We start from the raw sequence: 21,058 nt of genomic DNA on the forward strand, positions 1-21,058 counted from the left end.
ACGTGCACACACCAAGCACCCATGCACACCACACATACATATGAGCAAAACTGTCAAGATTTTTTCCACTTAACGTTTCTTGCTTTTTAGTTGTATGTATAGTGTTTTTTTTTTTGTTTTTTTTTTTTTTTTTTAACTTTCGAGATCAGGTCTCCTATAGTCCAGGCTAGCCTCAATCTCTAGCCAGGTTGATTCTGAACTCCCGATTCTCCTGCCTGTGCCTCATGATTGCTGTGATGCTGTGATTCCTAGCACGAGCCACCACTCAGGGTTATGTGGTGCTTGGGATGGCACCCAGGGCTTCCTGCACATTAGGCAATCACTCTGCCAACCGAATCACATTACCAGCTAGTATAAGTAGTTTTTGTAATTCTCTTGGGGCCTGCATTCCTACAGGCGCATAGTGGGAAATGTAGATTTCAGAAAGGACTCAGAAGGGGCTTCGTGCATTGCAAAATCGGTGCACAGGTCTCGCTTCTCTCGCGTGTTCCAATCTCATGTAGCAATGGGGCGCGACTTCTTGGGGCTCTTTTGGGCCAACTGCAAAGCCGAGAAGACAGAACTCTGCTTGAAAGTCTGGCTCTGCAAGCGCCGAGCCCCAGGGAGGGAAAGAAGGGGGCGGGACTGGAAGCACCTCCCCTGGGGGCGGGGCCAAGGTGGCCTTCCTACCCGGCTTTGCAGAGCTGAGATCTGGCGTCTCCAGTTCTGAAAAGCACATCCAAGAACTGATCTGAAGCCTCCCCACGTATCAGCAGATCCCACACCACCGTTTGGTGAAGACTGAGTGCGCCTGCACGGGTCACGTCCCTCCAGACTCAGCGCCTACACGTTGCCGCGGCCCAGATCGCTGCTGCTGCTGCTGGAAAGTTACAGACACCGGAACGCTGCGCACGGCCTGTGGCCCCAGAGCCAAGGACTACCCGGTAAGCTCCCCCTGTGCTGGTAAGCCCCCCTTGTGCCGGTGGACTGGTTTTCCCCTTTCCACAACCAGAGTCTCTCTGATTCTCATAACTGGAACAGGTAAATTATCTCCTGGGGTTTGAAGGCTTTCTATTCATCAGTTCATATTTTAGATCGCTTCACTTGTTTCAGTCCCCACAACAAACAGCGTGAATGAATGATGCAATCCTGCACAGGAGAACCATCAGTCTAAGTCAGGAACTTCCCAACACCGAAAGGCGAAGTGCCTTGACTTGATCATCTTTTCCATTAGAAATAGGATTTGAAATAAATAGCCGTATACATTGTTATAAAGGGATAGCTTCAACGTGGGTGTTAAATCTTTCATTCATTAAATTTGTTGGTTATATTTTCTTTATATGTGACTTACATATTATAGTTATTCTTTCTAGGTGTGTGTGTGTGTGTGTGTGTGTGTGTGTCTGTGTGTGTGTGTCTGTGTGTGTGTGCGAGCACAGGATGGCATTGAACTCCTTACATAGCTGAGGTTGGCCTTGAACTCCTGATCTTCCTGCCCCCACCTTCCAAGTGCTGGGAATTACAACACCACCTTTCCCCATTACTCTTTGAACATTTGATGACTGAGGGTCAAGGAAGACAAAATTTCTGTGTTTGATTTTCATGTGGCTGATTAGTCTTGCCACTTCCATGCCACTGAAACAAGTTAGTCATAGCTTAAATCTGACACATTCCTAATAACCTTTTTTTGAGACAGGGTTTCACTTTGTAACTCTGGTTGACCTAGAACTCAATATATAGACCAGGCTGTTGTAGAAGTCACAGAGATCTGCCTGCCTCAGCTTCCCAAGTGCTGGGATTAAAGATGTGTGCCAGCACATCTGGCTTGACATATAATTTTTTAAAAATTTTTTAAAAAATATTTTATTTGCCGGGTGTGGTGGTGCACACCTTTAATCTCAGCACTCGGGAGGCAGAGGCAGGTGGATCTCTGTGAGTTCAAGGCTAGCCTGGTCTACATAGTAAGTTCTAGGACCGTTGGGGCTACAGGGAGATCCTGTCTCAAAAAGACAAAAATTTTTTAAAAATTATTTTTTATTTTATGTGTATGAATGTATTGCCTGCATGTAGGTGAGTGCACCCCTGTTGTGCAATACCCTCGGAGGACAGAAGAGGCTGTCAGATACCCTGGGACTGGAGTTATGGACAGTTGTTAGCTGCCATGTGGGTGCTGGGATTTGAACCTGGGTCTTCTACAAGAACAACCAGTGTAGGGTTCTTAACCGCTGAGGCATCTCTCCAGCCCTTGACATATAATTTAATGCAACACAGCTAAAGGCACATTTTGATGAATTTCAACAAATTTATCAACTTTATGCTCACTTGCATCACAATATGATACCGCCCTAAAAGTTTCTGAGGCCCTTTTTCCCATCAGAGACCCCACACTCTCCATTCCGCTTAATAAGATCTTTATTGTAGTAGTGCTGGTGTTTTCTCATTGCATATAAGTGGAGTCATATGGTATCTACTGTTTTATGTGTAGCAACCTTTGTTGTTGTAAAGCTTCATTTAATTTTTTTATTTTTTATTTTTTGGTCTTTTTGTGACAAGGTCTCCCTGTAGCCCCAGCTGGCCTGGAACTCACTATGTAGACCAGGTTGGCCTCGAACTCACAGAGATCCACCTGCCCCTGCCTCCCGAGTGCTGGGATTAAAGACGTGCGCCACCACGCCCGGCTAAGCTTCATTTAATTTTTAAAAAATTTTATTTCTTATTTTTATTTTATGAGTATGAGTGTATTGCCTTTGTGTGTGTGAGTGCACCTGTGTCATGCAATGCCTGTGGAGGTCAGATGAGGGCATCAGATTCCCTGGAACTGGAGTTATGGACAGTTGTTAGCTGCCATGTGGGTGCTGGGAATCGAACCCAGGTCCTCTGTACGAGCAGTCTATGCTCTTAACCCCTGAGCCACCTCTCTAGACCAAAGTTTTACTTCATTCATTCATTCATTTTGCTTTTTGAGAAAGGGTCACTTGAAGCCCAGGCTGGCCTCCAATTCAATTTGTATTGGAGGGTGACCTGGAACTGATCCTCCTGCTTCCATCTCCCAAGTGCTAGTGTTGCAGGTATGTGCCACCATGCCCGTCTTAAAGCTTATCTGCTGGTGGACATAAGCAAATCCACTGTGACAACCTTTGTTTCTCACCACAACAGGTCTTCACATTTCTTGGATGAATCTCTAAGAACAGAATTGCTGGATTGCTGGGACTTGTGATAAATATATGTTTAACTTACAAGAAATTGCTTAAGTGCTTTCCAGCAGTGTACAAGTTCCAACTGCCCTCTGCCCTGTTCTCAGTGCTTGTAGCTTTACTTTTAAATTTTATTCTTTTGGTTTTTTTGTTTGTTTGTTTGTTTGTTTGGCCTTTTTGAGACAGGGTCTCCACTAGCCTGACACTAGCTATGTAGACCACTCTGGCCTCAATTTCATAGAGCTCCACCTGCCTCTGCCACCTGAGGGCTGGGATCAGAGGTGTGGGCCATCATGCCTGGCTCATTCTTCTTAGGAGTTTATTTGTATCAGCTGGCTTGGAACTCACTATGTAGGCCAGGCTGGCCTGGATCTCACAGAGAACCATCTGCCTCTGCCTCCTGATTTCTAGGATTAAAGATGTGTGCTACCATGCCTGGCCCTTACATTTCCTTTTTGAAGAGTGTAGTTAAATCTTTTTATTCCCTGCTTTGAGACAAAGTCTCAGTCTGTAGACCAGGCTGGCCTGAAATTCACTCTGTAGGGCAAGCTGGCCTGGAATTCCTTATGTAGCTCAGGCTGGTGAACTCACACTGATCTTCCTGCCTCAATCTCTCACGTGCTAGGATTATGGCCTGCACCCCCCAACTCCAGTTCTTTTCTTTTTTTAAATCTTTTTTGAGACAGGGTCTCCCTGTAGCCCCAGCTGGCCTGAAACTCACTATGTAGACCAGGCTGGCCCTGAACTCACAGAGCTCCACCTGCTTCTGCCTCCTGAGTGCTGGGACTAAAGGCGTGTACCACCATGCCTGGCTTGGCTCCAGTTCTTAACCATTCCTATTTCCCTTCTTTCTCTTTCTTCCTGAGATTTAGCACCTTTGTCTACTTCACATATGTATATATATATATATATGAGAGTGGGACCCCCCGTGATGCCATTAGTAGCTGTAAAAATTGTGTGTGTGTGTGTGTGTGTGTGTGTGTGTGTGTGTGTGTAGGTGAGAGGACAACCTTGTGGAGTTGGTTCTCTTTTGCCTTTATGTGGGTTCTGGGGATTGAACACAGATCACCAGGCTTGCAAAGCAAGGCTTTCACCCACTGAGCTATCTGGCTATCTCTTGATTTTCTTCTTTTTTTCTTTAATTTTAATTTTATGTGTATGACTGTATTGCCTGCATTGTATGTAAGTGCGCCTATGTTGTACCATGTCAGTGGAGGTCAGAAGAGGGTGTCCAATCCCCTCAACTGGAGTGGCCGACGGTTGTTAGCTACCATGTGGGTGCTGGGACTCGAACCTGGGTCCTCTACAAGAACAGTCAGTGCTCTTAAACACTGAGCAATCTCTCCAGTCCCTGCTTTCTTCTTTTTTAACATGGGTTCTGGAGATTGAACTCATGTCTACTGATTGAGCTATTGCCCCAGCCCTTGCCGCCTTTATTTTTGAGATAAGGTCTTGCTATGTAGTAGTAGCTGACCTTAAACTTACTACCTTCCTGAGCATTGAGATTATAGTCATGCACTACTCTGCCAGGCTGTTTGCAGTGCTGGGGATGGAACCCAGGACCTTGTGCATGCTATGCAAGCACTTTACTACTGAGCTACATCCCTAGCGCTGAGGATCATAATTCAAAGTTGTTGTTGGCTTTGCTCCCTTAATGCTGGGCAGCAGTATTCCTATTTATTTGTTTATTTATTTATCTATTTATTTATTTATTTATTTAGGTACATGTGCCATGATGGACATGTGGAAGTCAGAGGACAACATGTAGAGTCAGTTTTCTCCTTCCACTCTATGGGGTTTGGGGTTTGAACTCTGGTCATCAGGCTTAGCAGCAAGTTCTTCACCCTCTGAACCATCTGAACCACCCTCTGGCTCAGGATTCCTTTTTTTTTTTTTTAAAAAAAAAAACACATTTATTGGGCTAGAGAGATGGCTCAGTGGTTAAGAGCACTGACTGCTCTTGCAGAGGACCTGGGTTCAAATCCCAGCAACTACATGGCAGCTAACAACTATCCATAACTCCAGTTCCAGGGGATCTGATGGTCTCTTCTGACCTCCGAGGGCATTGCACAACACAGGTGTACTACATACATGCAGGCAATACACACATACACATAAAATAAATAATAAAATATTTTTTAAAATTTGTTTAAAAACACATTTATTTATTATATTGTGTGTATGTGGGTATGAGTGTTGACACACATGCGCGTGGTGCACCTGTAGAGGTCAGAGGACAACTTTCAGGAGTCCAGTTCTCTCCTTTCATGGTGGGTTCCAGGGATTGAACTCAGACCATCAGGTTTGTGAGGCAAGTGCCTTTACCCACTGAGCCATCTTGCAGGCCACCCCGAATCTTCTCTGACCTTTTTTCCAAGGCTCATGACTTTATTTCCTCAATTTTTAATTAAGCAGCTTTTTTTGTTTTGTTTTGTTTTTTGGTGCTGGACTTGGCAGAGCCAGGGCACTCTCCCACTCAGCCACATTTACAGTTATTTCTCCTTGTTTTTATTTGTTTCCATTTTTGAGACAGGATTGAAACTCATAGCAATCTTCCTGCTTTAGGCTTCCTCGATCCCTCTAGTGTTGAGATTACAGACCTGAGGTGGCACACTCAGTGTCTCCTCATTTTGAAGACAACGAGGACTGTTGGGTCTGTCCCATACCTGAGTCTGCTTCATTGTGTATTTACATTTCATTCTCCTAGTGGATTCTCTTCCCTTTACATGTCTTTTGGCTTTGTATTCTGCTAATTAGGTGTAGTAATTTCCAGCGACTTCAACAACATGGAAGTCACAGACAAGGATGTCTCCCATAGGAAGCAATTTTAGGTAACTTTGGGTCTGAACTATTTTTGGAACAGTCTTACTAGGAGGTCAAGTGAAGCCACACCTCTCCCTTTCCACCTCCACTCCAGTCTTTCTCTCACTCTTTCTTTTTATATTGATTTTATTTTAATTATGTGCATTTATGTGTGTATGTTTGTCTTTAGGTAGGCATTCACATGTGTACTGGTGCCGGAAGAGGCCAGATGGGTGGAATCTCCTGCAGCTGGAATTAAAGGCGGTTGTGAGTCACCTGATAATGGGTGCTGGGAACTGAACTCGAGTCCTTTGCAAGAGCAGTATGTGCTCTTAACCACAGAGCCATCTCTCTAGCCCCTCTCATTCTTTCTTTACTGGGCCTCATGTAGCCCAGGCTTGCCTCAAAATCCGAACTCTCTGTGTAGCCAAAGATGACCTTGAACTTCTGATCCTCTGATCTGCCTCTACCTCTTGAATGCTGAGATTATAGGTGTGTACCATCATGCTTGTTTTATGCAGTGCTGGGGTTGAACCCAGAGGTTTGTGCATGCTAGGTGATCACTCTTCCAATTGAGCCACATCCCCAGCACCTCTCCCTCTTTCTTGATATGAATCTGTTCTTGGTTCATTTTTTCATTTCTCTTTTCTAGGCTCCAGAAAAACCCACAGATATTTCGAAAAGAAATCTGTAGCCTGAAGTTTGTGGTGCGTTTGTAACCAGCAAAGGAGGAGGAAGAGAAAAGCACTGTCACCCAGGAATCCTGCACTGGAGAAGCGTGAGTCCTAGACATCTCTGTGTGTTTGGTTGCTATGTTTGCCTATCAGCTAATCTTCAAATCTGAATGAAAAGCAGTGTGTGTTGGGTTTGAGGATGTGACTCCGTGGGTAGAGCACATTCCTAGCCTGGCATGCATGGAGTCCTGTGTTCCATCCCTAGCACTGCATAAACTAGGTAGAGTGGTGCTTTCTGTCATCCCAGCACTCTGAAGGTGGAAGCAGGAGGATCAGGACTTCAAGACCTTCTTCAGCTACATAGCAAGTTCAAGGCCAAGCTAGGATACAGGAGACCCTGTCTTCAAAAACAAAAAAGAAGAAAAAAAGCAAAGCAATGTCTACCATAACCTATGATGCATGCATGCCACCTCTGGTAGCCAGAAGAATTTTTTTTTTCTACTGTTTTTTTTTTTTTTTTTTTTAGGCAGGGGCTCACTTTGTAGCCCAGGATGGCTATAATTCATGGCAATCCTCCTATCCTCCTGCCTTAGCCTCTGGAGTCCTGGCATTTCAGATATGCATTACCATGCCTGGCCTGAATAGTTGGGTTTTTTTGTTTGTCTGCTAATTATTACTACTTCTATAGTGTGTAAGAAGAAGTCAGAGGACAATGTTCAGAAGTCAGTTCTCTCCCTTCACTGTGTAGGTTCCAGGGTCAAACTCAGGTTGTCATGCTTGGTACTAAGGGCCTTTACCCACTGAGCCATCTTGCCTGCCCAGAATAGCTGTTTCTTTTTATTTTAATTAATTAACTAATTTACTATTTATTTATTTTTATTTTTGGTCTTTTTGAGACAGGGTCTCCCTGTAGCTCCAGTTGTCCTGGAACTCACCATGTAGACCAGGCTGGCCTTGAACTCACAGAGATCCGCCTGCCTGTGCCTCCCCCGAGTGCTGGGATTAAAGGCATGCACCACCACGGCCCGTTTATTTATTATTTTTATTTTATGTGTATGAGTGTATTGCCTGCATGTATGCGAGTGAACCCATGTCATGCAATGCTGAGGAGGTCAGAAGAGGGCTTTAGATTCCCTTGGAACTGGAGTTAAGGACAGTTCGTAGCCACCATGTGGGTGCTGGAAAATTGAACCCGGGTCCTCTGCAAGAGCAGTCAGTGCTCTTAACCGCTGAACCATCTCTCCAGGCCGCTGTTTCTTTCTTTTTTTTTTTTTCTTTGTCTTTTTGAGACAGGGTCTCCCTGTAGCCCCAGCTGTCCTGGAACTACTATGTAGACCAGGCTGGCTTTGAACTCACAGAGATCCACCTGCCTCTTCCTCCCAAGTGCTGGGATTAAAGGTGTGTGCCACCACGCCTGACTGTTTTTTTTTTTTTTTTTAATTTTTATTTATGCCAGGCATGGTGGCACGCTCCTTTAATCCCAGTACTCAGAGGGAGAGGCAGGTGAATCTCTGTGAGTTCAATGCCAACTTGGTCTACATAGTGAGTTCTAGGCCAGCTGGGGCTACTGGGAGACCATGTCTCAAAAACAAAAGGACCATAAAAATTTTATTTATTATTTTTATGTATATGAATGTTTTGCCTGCATATATGTAAATGCACCAGGTATGTGCAAAGCCCTGCAGAGGCCAGAAGAGGGTGTTGGAGCCCCTGGAACTGGAGTTATGGACAGTTGTTAGCTGTCATGTGAGTGATGGGAATTGAACCCAGGTCCTCTGGAAGAACAGAAAGTGTTCTTAACTGCTGAGTCATCTCTCCAACCCTGGAATAGCTATTTTTTTAATCATAAAATACATTATTAATGGGCTGGGGGGATGGCTCAGTGGTTAAGAACACTGGTTGTTCTTGCAGAAGTCCTGGGTTCTAATCCCAGCACCCACACGCAGCTAACAACTGTAACTCCAGTCCCAGGGGATCCGACAGCCTCTTCTGACCGCTGCTGGCATTGCACAACACGGGTGCACTTACCTACATGCAGAAAATACATGCATACACATAAAATAAAAATAATAAATAAAATTTTTTTTTTAAAGTTAAAAAAAGGGCTGGGCGTGGTGGTGCACGCCTTTAGTCCCAGCACTTGGGAGGCAGAGGCAGGCGGATCTCTGTGAGGTCAAGGCCAGCCTGGTCTACATAGTGAGTTCCAGTACAGCTGGGGCTACAGGAAGACCCCGTCTCAAAAAAAGACATATATATATATATGTATATAATAAATGACCAGGTGTAGTGGTAAATGCTTGTGTTCAACTCAGCCTAGTTCATATAAGGAGTTCTCTATCAGCTTGGGCTATCTAGCAAGATTCTGCTGCAACAACAATGGGAAAAGAAAGAAAGAAAGAGAGAGAAAATTCACTGCCTGGTGATTCTCTGCTTAGTTTAGAGAGGGTCTCTGACTTGCATTCAGAGGTTTCCCAGCAACTGTTTTGCACTGCCCAGGGGCCTCGATAGATTTGCTCCTACTACAAAACCCAGTAAGTGTGGTGCTCTCAGGTTCACTTAACCTCTGGGACCATTGTGCTGACTTTAATCTTCTGTTTTGAGGCAGGGTCTCATGCAGCCCCACTGGCCTCAAACTTCTGATCCTCTTGCTTCCATCTTCCAAGTGCTAAGATTATAGGCCTATACCACCACACTCATTTTTTTTTTCTTTTTGAGACAGGGTCTCCCTGTAGCCCCAGTTGTCCTGGAACTCACTATGTAGACCAGGCTGGCCTTGAACTCACAGAGATCTGCCTACCTCTACCTCCCAAGTGCTGGGACTACAGGCATGTGCCACCACACCCGGCCACACTCATTTTTGAAAACCTGTTTTTACGCAGCTGTAAAGGTAAGAGGTCAATCTTAACAAATGGTAAAGGAGATAATGCAGTCTTTGGTGCCTCTTGCAAGATTATTAGATGGAAAAGCTGGGATTTGTTTAGGCAAGGAGATTATTTTTCCTCTCTTATTCAAAATCAGGCCTCCTAAGTCTGGCCCTGAAGGAAAACTTGTACTTTGGAGCATGGGGTAAGTAGAGCTTGTCAGCACAGTTTTAAAATTAAAGTCCAGTGGACCTGCTGCCAGGGGCTGGCAAAGTTGAAGCCCCAGTCTGAGCTATAGAAGGTGGTGAGTGGGACTGGGCCTGTGTTTGAGTACAGATCCTTCTACCAGGACTCACCCTTCCTCCAGCCTGGGCTTCCCTTCCCCCAAGAGCCAGATGTGAAAGTTCCAGAGTCCATTCCCAGCAGTTTTTTTTTTTCTTTTTCTTTTCTTTTTTTTTTTTTTTTCTTTTTTTTGAAATTTTTTTTTTCCTTTCTGTGAAATTCAAATGTACACATTTTGAGGCAACTAAACTTAGCAGATAGTTTTCCCCTATAGCCAAGAGATTTTTTTGTTTGTTTGTTTTGATACAGGGTCTTCCTATGGCCTCAACTGGCCTAGAACTCACTATGTAGATCAGACTGGCTAAAAACTCACAGAGATCCACCTACCTCTGCCTCCCAAGTGCTGGAATTAAAGGCGTGCAACACCACACCCAGCTCAATTTTTAAATTTTTGACTGTCTTACAGTGTAGACCAGGCCTGGTTTTGAACTAACAATCCTCCTGCCCCATCCTCCTTGGTGCTGGGAACACAGGGGTATATTACCATGCCTGCTGGGTTTGTTGTTATTGCTTTGTTTTTTTGGAGACAGGATCTCTAGCCCAGGCTGGCCTTGAACTTATTACTGAAACTTACAATGAACCAAAGAATGACCTTGTACTCCTTGATCCTCCTGCCTCCTCCTCCTAAGCACTGGGATTACAAGCACCAGTGTGTACCACCATGCCCTGCTGTTCAGCAATACTGACCAGCCTCTTACTGGTTTGAGGCTTCACGTGCCTGTCAGTCACTCTCAGGCTCCCATCTCAGCCTCTCTTACATAATGCTCTTATGTAATTTCTCTTCCTCTTGCCCCACTCCCACTCAGACCTAACTATTCATGCTCATTGGACTCCCATTGATTCTCTGTCCATAGCTGGCTGTTGTCTTATAGACTTTTCTGTGAGCCTGCCTGACTCACTACTGTGGATTATGTTGAGTCTGCTGGGCTGGAGTTGAATGAGTAGTTTCGAACCCACAGACAGGATGTGGAACTGCCTGGCTCAGTGCAAACTGATGATCTGTGAGAGTGGCTTCCATCTGCGTAGTCTCCCCTCATTCTTGGTGTCACCCCACCACCACCATTGTATTGTCTACCTAACAGAAATTTTTAAGTTTTATTGAGACCAGAACTCACACATAACCCCAGTTTGGCCTTGAACTCCAGATCCTCTTGCCTCAACCTCCCATGTGCTGGGTTTACAGACATATACTACCTACCTACACACTTCACACTTGGGTGGAATTGTTTTATTGAGAATAATGATATATTCAATTCCTGTCAAGTTCTCAATATTGTTTAGATTCAACTGTTTTTTGTTTGTTTGTTTGTTTGTTTTTTGGTCTTTTTGAGACAGGGTCTCCCTGTTGCCCCAGCTGGCCTGGAACTCACTATGTAACCAGGCTGGCCTTGAACTCACAGAGATCTGCCTGCCTCTGCCTCCTGAGTGCTAGAACGAAAGGTGTGTCCCACCATGCCCAGCCTGATTCAACTGTTTTTAACTCACGAAACATTTACGTAGCATTTCTTAAGTGCTAGGTGCAGAAGTAGATCATTTATTTAGTCTTGGACCCTGCCCCACATGTTATGGGAGAGAGGGAAGTGATTAAATCTCAGGGGACTGAGAAGCAAGTACAGAGTAGGGGAGGTAATTCCCTCTGCATGTTAGAAAACGAGGTAAGTCCAGGCCGAAGAAACAAGGGGGCCGGGGTCATTTAAAAAACATGACCTATGCCAGGCATGGTGGCACACGCCTGTAATCCCAGCACTTGGGAGGCAGAGGCAGGCAGATCTTTGTGAGTTCAAGGCTAGCCTAGTCTACATAGTGAGTTCCAGGCCAGCTGGGGCTAAAGGGAGACCCTGTCTCAAAAAGACAAAAACAAACAAAAACATGACCTATTTAAAGAACAAGTTCTAGTTCTTTTTTAAAAAATATTTTATTTATTCTTTTTATTTTGTATGTATGAAGTATATTGCCTACATGTGTGTAAGTGCACCTGTGTCGTGCAATGCCCACGGAGGTTGGAAGAAGGTGTTGGACCTCCTGGAGCTGGAGTTACAGACAGTTGTTAGTTGTCATGTGGGTACTGGGAATTGAACCTGGGTCCTCTGCAAGAACAGTCAGTGCTCTTAACCCCTGAGCCATCTCTCTAGCCCCTAAGTTCTAGTTCTTTAAAAATTTTTAAAAATTTATTTATGGGGCTGGTGAGATGGCTTAGTTGGTAAAGGTGCTTGCCACCAAGCCTGACAACCTGAACTTGATTCCAGAACCTATGTGGTGGAAGGAGAGAACTGACTCTTACATTGTCCACTGACTCCTACATGCATCCCTTCCCCCATGTATACAAAATAAATAAAAATTTAATAAAAACAAAATATTCGTTTATTGTTGTTGCTATGGTGTGTGTGTGTGTGTGTGTGTGTGTGTGTGTGTGTGTGTGTGTGTGTGTGTAGGTGTGGGCATAGCACATTGCATATGTGGCTGTGGTCAGGCTTGGTGGTAAGCACCTTTACTAGCCCCCACCTTTTCATTTCCTTTTTGTTTTTTGAGACAGGCTGTCATATTGCTCAGGATGGTTTTAAACTTGCTATGTGGCCAAGGATGATCTTAAATTCCCGATCTTCCTGCCTCTACCTCCCCAGTGTGAGATGACAGGCATGCACCACCACGCCTGGTTTATGAAGTGCTGGGGATGGAATTCAGGACTTTGTGCATGCTAGGCAAACACTCTACCCACTGAGCAACATTCAGTCTCAGACCCTTGTGATTATACTTTATATTTTTACATAAATGTATCATTTTGTCTTATAGGATTCTTCCAAGAATGGTCTCCCACTCAGAGTTGAGGAAACTCTTCTCCTCAGCAGATGCTGTGTGTTTTGATGTTGACAGCACAGTCATCAGAGAAGAAGGAATTGATGAGCTGGCCAAATTCTGTGGTGTGGAAGCTGCTGTGTCAGAAATGTAGGAACCATCTTTATTCCCTTTATGAGACAGTAAGGAGTTTAAAAAAATGACCATTTAGATGAAATACTAGGCCAGGGCCATAATTCTTAGCTTAGTCTGGGCCCAATGCTAGGAAGTTCTTTTTCCTAGGTATTTCCTCCCATCACCTAGGACTGAATTCAGTAGCGTGCTTTATTCATTTATCTACTTGTATAAATAAGGCAAATATTCAAAAAAAAAAGGTCTCTGTGGATGAGGCACACTCTCAGGTTGGTTGGGAAAATGATTAAACCAAGAAGACAGCCCAGAGCTTCTTAGCAGTCCTGTCATGGTTGAAAGTATGGTCGTAGTGCTTCACTAGAAAGCCATCCCAGGTTGGAACCCTCTGTCCCTTCTCTTTGCCTCTCCATTCTGCAGCAGTAACACTTTCCTAGACTGCATTTGATGCACAAGCATTGGCCTTTGGTTTCCTTCTTGGTTACCAAGGCTCATGACTCCCAAGGAAGGTGCCTGTGGATGAGATATGTAGTTTCTGAGTTCATAGTAGGATCTGCTGTGGGGACAGTACCTAGCATTAGAGTGTCAGTGGGATTCCCAAGAAAACCTCCCGCAGTGCAGCGCACAGCATCTGCTGCAGAGCTGGGCTCGGGGCACTACCTTCTTCATGGTGGATGTCATGAAGACTTGGCACAGGAAGGCAAGTTGACTCAAGATAGCTGCCATGCCTGACCTGACTGTTGGGTCTTCCTTCTAGGACACGGAGAGCCATGGGTGGGGCAGTGCCTTTCAAAGCTGCGCTCACTGAGCGCTTGGCACTGATCCAGCCCTCCAGGGAGCAGGTGCAAAGGCTGCTAGCTGAGCATCCCCCACACCTGACCCCCGGCATAAGGTAAGCACAGCCTTGACCACTGGCACACTGTCTTTTTATTAGCGCTGGGATTTGGGAAACTCTTCCTGCCTGAGTCTATTGCTGTTGGGTTCCCTCCTGTGTGGCTCTCTTGGTGCTTATGTCTGCTTTTTCTGGCTGTCCGGTTTTGTCCAGGTCTGTCCTCCTGCTCTTGGCTTCTCTTGGGTTTATCTTATGGTTATGCAATGGTTTCCTGAAAACCGAAAAGTTCCACCTGTTAATTTCTAAGTGCATCTAAAAAAATTACATATAAAGCACAGAATGGTGGTGTACATTTGTAATCCTAGTACTTAAGAGGCTGAGGAAGGAGGATCTTGAGTTCAAGGCAAATCTGTGCTAAATAATGAGACCTTGTCTACACACACACACACACAGACACACACCACGAGATATGTAATTCCAGCACCTGGGAGGTGAAGGCAGGCAATCAAGTGTTCAAGGTAATCCTCAAATACATGACCCGCTAATCTCAAAAATCTACCAACCAATCAAACAAACAAGCAAAGGAAAAATCCAAGACCAGATGCTGTGGCTCACATCTGAAATACTACCACCGAGGAGGCTGAGACAGGATTGCTGCTGTGGATTCGGGGCTAGCCTGGGCTACATAGTGAGTTTAAGACCAGTCTGACTATATAGTAAGACCTTGTCTTAAATAAAAATGAAGCTGGGGCTGGGCCTGGTGGCACACACCTTTAATCCCAGCACTTGGGAGGCAGAGGCAGGCAAATCTCTGTGAGTTCAAGGCCAGCCTGGTCTATGTAGTGAGTTCCAGAACAGCTGGAACTCAAAAAGACAACAAAATTTGTTCTTGCATATATGTGCTAATAACATCGAGCATGTTGTCAGCTTGCGTCTCCTTGGGCAAAATGTTTTAGAGCACAATTATATTAAAATTCTCAAGAAGCTGGGGCTGGAGAGGTGGCTTAGTGGTTTCTTTTGCAGAAAACCCAGGTTCAGTTCTCAGCACCCATATGATGGCTAATAGTTATTGTAATTTCAGTTCTAGGGGATCTGATGCCCTCTTCTGACTTCTGCAGGCACTGCATGCCATGGATATACATACATGCAGGCAAAACACTCATACACATAAAAAATAAAATAAATCAAATAAAAACCAAATTAGGCCAGGGTGGTGGTGAATGCCTTTAATTCCAGTACTTGGGAGGCAGAGGTAGGCAGATCGCTATGAGTTTGAGGTCTGCCTGGCCTATATAGTGAGTTCCAGGCGAGCTGAAGCCACAGGGAGACCCTGTCTCAAAAAACAGAATAAAAACAAAATACACAAAAAAAGCCAAGCTAAACAACAACAAAACACACAACAAAGTAACATGAAAATGGATATGTGAATGAAAATATAATTGACAGTAAAAGGGGAAAACCCTAAGTGACACTCCAATGCTTCAAAATGGTTGTTCTAACTGCACAGCAGCTCACTGAGAGATGTAGAGTTTGGGACTGGGCAAGTGGCTTCCTTAAACTACCTGCGAGATATTTTTATTTGTGAGTTACAAGGAAGTGATTTTATTCAAAAACAAAAACAAATGTGCAAACAAGAAAGAAAACAAACATATGAAATGTTAATTGTAGGGAACAGGAGACTGCAGGGTGTAGGATGGGACTCCTACCACCCACAGCTCAGGGACCATTTCGGAAGAGGGGGCAGAAAGATTGTAAAAGCCAGGGCTGGTTCATGAAGACAGGGAAGCAGAGGCTTCCTGGGCACTGGAAGTTTGCACATGTGAGCTTGTGGCAATGGTGGCATTGAGCACAAGACCCATGCCAACTCAATTAAACAAGGGCCCAAAGGGGAGGAGAGAAATAGGTGGCAGGCCAGCACTAGACTGAGAAATGTTGGAAACTGATTGCTGCTGGGTGAGGGAGATGATCTCTAGATGGGCTAAGTAGACTCCAGTGGACCAATTTACACTGAAGGACATTTGGGTAAAAATGCTTGACTAGATAGGACTTAACATGTATGGCAGAATACATGAGGTCTGGTGGAGAATGGGGGAGGCCTGGTTGGGGAGGGGATCTAAATTTGATTAAGAACTGTTGTATGAAATTACAAAACCTCAATACAAATATTTATATATTAAAAATGTTAATCCTATAGGCAATGTCTTTGTTAGATGAGCCTCTAGTGGTTGCATTCAGGAGGGAAAATAATTAGCTTCTTCATGTTTCCTTTCATCTGAATTGCTGTTTGGAATTTTATATGTATTCTACAGGGAGCTGGTAAGTCGTCTACAGGAGCGAAATGTTCAGGTTTTCCTCATATCTGGTGGCTTTAGGAGTATTGTGGAGCATGTTGCTGCCAAGCTTAATATCCCAGCGAGCAATGTATTTGCCAATAGACTGAAATTCTACTTTAATGGTAAGATTTTAATGGTAGTGTATTCCCTATTTTAAGATATGATTTTTTTTTTTTGGTCTTTTTGAGACAGGGTCTTCCTGTAGCCCCAGCTGGCCTGGAACTCACTATGTAGAGCAGGCTGGCCTTGAACTCAGAGAGATCCCTCTGCCTCTGTCTCCCAAGTGCTGGGACTACAGGTGTGCACCACTATGCTGTGCTAAGATATGATTTCTTACCTGTTCTTTTGTTTAATAATCTAGATAGTATCTGTTGGAATATGTCCTAATTTGTTTCTTCATTGCTGTGACAAAACACTCTGACCACTACCAACTTGGGGAGGAAAGGGTTTATTCATCTTATATCTCCCCGGTCACAGTTCATCAGAGAGCCCAAGGTAGGAACTCAGGGCAGGAACCTGGAGGCCAGAGCTGGAGCACAGGCCATGGAGGAACACTGCTTACTGGCTTGCTCCCCTGGCCCCCGCTCAGCCTGCTTTCTTATACAACACAGGCCCACCTGCCCAGGGGTGGCACCACCCACAGTGGGCTGGGCCCTCCCACATCACTCATCAAGAAGATGCCCCTCAGACATGGCCACAGGCCAGTTCAATAGAAGCAATTCCCCAGTTGAGGCTCCTTCAACCTAGATGTGTCAAGTTGACACTAAAGCTATCCAGCACAGAATATAACTTAAGAAGGCGGCACTAGGGGCTGGAGAGATGTCTCAGCAGTTGGGAGTACTGACTGCTCTTGCAGAGGACTCAGGTTTGATTCCCAGCATCCATATGGCAGCTATGAATCATCCTTAACTCCAGTTCCAGGGGAATCCAAAGCCCTCTTCTGACCTCCATGGCATTGTACAACATGGGTGCACTCACATACATGCAGGCAGTGCACTCATGCATGTAAAATAAAAATAATAAATAATAAATAAAGAAGGTGGCACTAGAGTTAAGAGTTACATGAATGATTCTTTTAAAAATGTTTTGTTATTTTTATTTGTGTGTGTATATGAAAATACTCATACACAAAATAAAATCTTTAAAAAATTAAATAAAAAGCTGGGTGTGGCAGGGTGTGGTGGCACATGCCTGTAGTCCCAGCACTTGGGAGGCAGAGGCAGGTGGATCTTTGTGAGTTTGAGACCAGCCTGGTCTACATAGTGAGTTCCAGACCAGCTGGGGCTACCCTGTCTCAAAAAGACAAAAAAAAAAAAAAAAAACCTGGGGGTGGGAGCTTAGGCCTTTAATACCAGCTTTACTACCAACTGGGGCTACAGAGAGACTCTGTCTCAAAAAAAAAAAAAAAAAGAAAGGAAGGAAGGAAGGAAGGAAGGAAGAAGAAACTGGACATAGTAGTACAGACCTGTAATCTCAGTACTTGGGAACTAGAGGCAGGAGGATTAAGAGTTGAGAGTTCTTCCAGGTGTGCTGGTACACACCTTTAGTCCCAGCACTTGGGAGGCAGAGGCAGGTGGATCTCTGTGAGTTCGAGGCCAGCCTAGTCTATATAGTGAGTTCCAGGCCAGCTGGGGCTACAGGGAGACCCTGTCTCAAAAAAACTTAAAAAAAAAAAAAAAGTTGCGAGTCATTCTTGACCATGTGGAGCCTGTCTTTAAAACAAAATAAAAAAACCAAGCCAACAGACAACACACACACACACACACACACACACACACTGGGAAAAAACAAAACAAAACCACAAATGAGCAAGCCAGGCAAGGTGACTCTCTTAACACTTGGGAGGCTGAGGTGGGAAGACTGATTCAAAGTTCTAAGCTAGTCTGAATTAGAAAGTGATATCCTGTCTCAAAACACAAACAAACAAAACAAAACAAAACAATTCCAACACTAAATGTAGTCCCTAAATCTATTAATGAGTGTGCTAATTTTTATAACTGTAGAAATAATTGTGGAGTGAGGGATGTACTTCATTTGGCACAGTGCTTGTCTAGCATATACAAAGCCCTGGGTTCCATCCCTTGAACTGCATAAACCAGGTTTATGTATAAACCAGGCACACACCTCTAATCCTGGCACTCTAAGGTAGAAACTGGAGGATCAGGAGTTTAAGGTCATCCTAGAATATATGGTAAGTTGGAAGATAGCCTGGGCTACATAAGACCCTGTCTCAAGAAAAGAAAATAGAAAACAATAGGAAAAGTTGCTGTTAGTGCCCCTTAGTGAGTCTATGTATTAACATGGTAAATCAGTGTTACTGAGCAGTTGAATACTCTGCCATCTCAACAAGATTTCGAATTACTGCACCGGAAGCTTCGTGGATGCAGCTCATTTCACTCAAGGTGGCCTATTAGAGCCACCTTGTCAGGGATAAGGGTTGAGTCCCAGGCTAGTATTTAAGCAAGGATCTCTTGTGAAAAAAGTGGCTCTAGTAATATGCTTCTGTGAATCTTTAATGTTTTTAAACTGCTCTTTTCAGGTGAATATGCAGGTTTTGATGAGACACAGCCAACAGCCGAATCTGGTGGGAAAGGAAAAGTTATTAAATTTTTAAAGGAAAAATTTCACTTTAAGAAAATAGTCATGATCGGAGATGGAGCTACAGACTTGGAAGCCTGTCCTCCTGCTGTACGTATTCAGGTGCTAATTTTTTTCGAGTTGTGATTTTTGTTTTCTATGTCTGGCTGAGAACTGTACAAAGTTCGTAACAGGCACCAAACAAGAGCGGCTAAATATCACTGTAAGACCGTAAAACTAAAAGGCAGTAGGCCTTCTTACATCAAGGACTTTACAAACCCTGTTCCTTTTTATTTATTTATTTATTTATTTATTTATTTATTTATTTATTTATTTAAAAAATTTTTATTTTTGAAACAGGGTCTCCCTGTAGTCCCAGCTGACCTGAACTCACTATGTAGACCAGGCTGGTCTTGAACTCACAGTGATCCGCCTGCCTCTGCCTCCCGAGTGCTGGGATTTTCATGTGCTACCACGCCTGAATAAAGAACGAAAACCTTTCAAAGCATTTTTTCTGTATTTATTTATTCTGTGTGAGTACTGGGAACTGAACCCAGGCCCTCTGCAGGAGCAGCTAGTGCTCTCAACTGCTGAGCCATCACTCCAACCCTGTATATTTAGTTTCTTAAATATATATTTCATATTCTTGTTTTTAATCATTTAGGCTTCTGCTATCTTTTTTAAATTAAAAAAATTTTTCCCCACCCCCACCAAATTTTTTTAAAAAATTATTTTATGCATATGAGTGAATTTCCTGCATGTATGTAAGTGTACCATGTGCTTGCAGTGCCTGAGGAGGCCAGAAGAGGGTGTTGGATCCCTTGGAACTGGAGTTATGGAGTTATATTAGCTGTCATGTAGGTCCTGGGAAATGAACCTGGGTCATTTAACCACTGAGCCATTTCTGCAGCCTCTGCTGTGCCATTTTTTAAGACTTCCTCTTTCTTTTTCCTTCTTAGGATGCTTTCATTGGATTCGGAGGAAATGTGATCAGGCAGCAAGTAAAGGACAACGCCAAATGGTATATCACTGATTTTGTTGAGCTTTTGGGAGAACTGGAAGAATAATACCAACTTCAGATGAGTTTTTCAAAGTTATAGGCTCCTAGGAGTCTAGAAAGTGCTATTTTTTTTTCTGCTGTAGTTGCAATATTAATATGACCACTAATTACCTGGAGAGTTTTATAGTTTGAATTCTTTATCTATTCCTAGCTATATTTTACCTGAAGCCTTCTGAGGTGCTTAGTAAATTAAGCACTCTCAGTAACATGGATTCAGCAGCCTTACATGAATATTGGGTTTCCCTTTGATATAGAAATAAAAGTTTATGCATCTGTCAGAACAGACTCGTTCCATTTTCAGTTCTGCTGCTTTCGTATTTCAGTTTCTAGTGTTTCAGCAGCTGTATTTAAGTTGAAACCAGATCATGCCAAGAAGAGGGTTAAGACTTCTTTGTTCATAGTGCTGGGTGCAGTGTCCCCATCCACACCTCACTTCAACTGGCACAGAAGAGTAGAAATATTTTTTTCACTGGAGTTGTTGTTTTAATGTGGCTGGACACTGTGACACACATGTAATCCCAGCACTTGGGAGGCTGAGGCAGGAGAATGGAGAGTTTCAGGCTAGCCTAGGCTACAGAGTAAAATCCTGTCTCCCAAAAAGGAAGCCATGTGTGGTGGCGCATGCCTTTCATCCCAGCACTCAGGAGGCAGAGGCAAGTGAATGTCTGTGAGTTTGAGACCAGGCTGGTCTACATAGTGAGTACCACGCCAGTCAGTGCTACATGGTGAGACCCTGTCTCAAACAAAACAAAAGAAAACACCAAAAACAAAGATTTATGAATCACAAAGGAAGATAAAATTTTTTCCCTAATTAAAGCACAGTTCCTGGTCCTAGGAGATGGCTTAGGTGGAAGGAGCGAACTGACACACCAGCATGCACATATCACACACACACACCCCACTCACGTCATACATATCACCCCCCACTCACATCATACATATCACAGAATACTGACACACCAGCATGCACATATCACACCTCCCCCACTCACATCATACATATCACAGAATACTGACACACCAGCATGCACATATCACACAACCCCCCACTCATATCATACACATCACACATACTACATACATATATCATAAACAGCACACATATCACACATTCCCCATGTATACATCACACATTACACACATGCACACATACCAGACATCACAAAACACACATCATATATCTCATACACACACCACAAACACACACATGCATCTTACAAACACAGTGCACACCTCATACACATACAAATATCACATACCTCACATCACACACACACATCTCACATGCATCACACACATGCATTCATTATACATCACATGTATACATATATACATTGTACAAATGCACACGCATCACACACATATCACACATGCATACATTACACACATACACATCTATACACATCTCACACATCACATGTTACACTGCACAAATACACATACCACACATATCTCATACACACCACAAACACATCACATCCA

At 43.9% G+C, this 21,058-nt stretch overlaps 1 protein-coding gene across 7 annotated transcripts in view; it reads left to right on the plus strand.

Annotated features, from left to right (window-relative positions):
• The first annotated feature begins 650 nt into the window (after nucleotides 1-650).
• Psph (phosphoserine phosphatase) overlaps nucleotides 651-21,058 on the plus strand; it is a 29,803-nt gene continuing 9,395 nt past the window's right edge. For 2 of the 7 annotated variants that reach the window (XR_607465.3, XM_029566488.1), the window contains exons 1-7: nucleotides 651-923; nucleotides 6,628-6,753; nucleotides 12,643-12,795; nucleotides 13,532-13,666; nucleotides 15,916-16,061; nucleotides 18,479-18,639; nucleotides 19,476-19,537. Coding sequence is in view for 5 of the 7 variants with exons in the window: in XM_029566488.1 (XP_029422348.1) it covers nucleotides 12,656-12,795; nucleotides 13,532-13,666; nucleotides 15,916-16,061; nucleotides 18,479-18,639; nucleotides 19,476-19,537 (644 nt within the window). In the remaining 2 variants the exon portion in view is untranslated. Of the gene's footprint in view, nucleotides 924-6,627; nucleotides 6,754-12,642; nucleotides 12,796-13,531; nucleotides 13,667-15,915; nucleotides 16,062-18,478; nucleotides 18,640-19,475; nucleotides 19,871-21,058 lie in introns of those variants that run through there. The other 5 variants (XR_607466.3, XM_029566489.1, XM_008839162.3 and 2 more) reach the window with 4 other exon arrangements.

Source organism: Nannospalax galili, unplaced genomic scaffold (assembly GCF_000622305.1).
Source record: "Nannospalax galili isolate Female #2095 unplaced genomic scaffold, S.galili_v1.0 scaffold899, whole genome shotgun sequence".
In the NCBI taxonomy this organism is placed as follows: Eukaryota; Metazoa; Chordata; class Mammalia; order Rodentia; family Spalacidae; genus Nannospalax; species Nannospalax galili.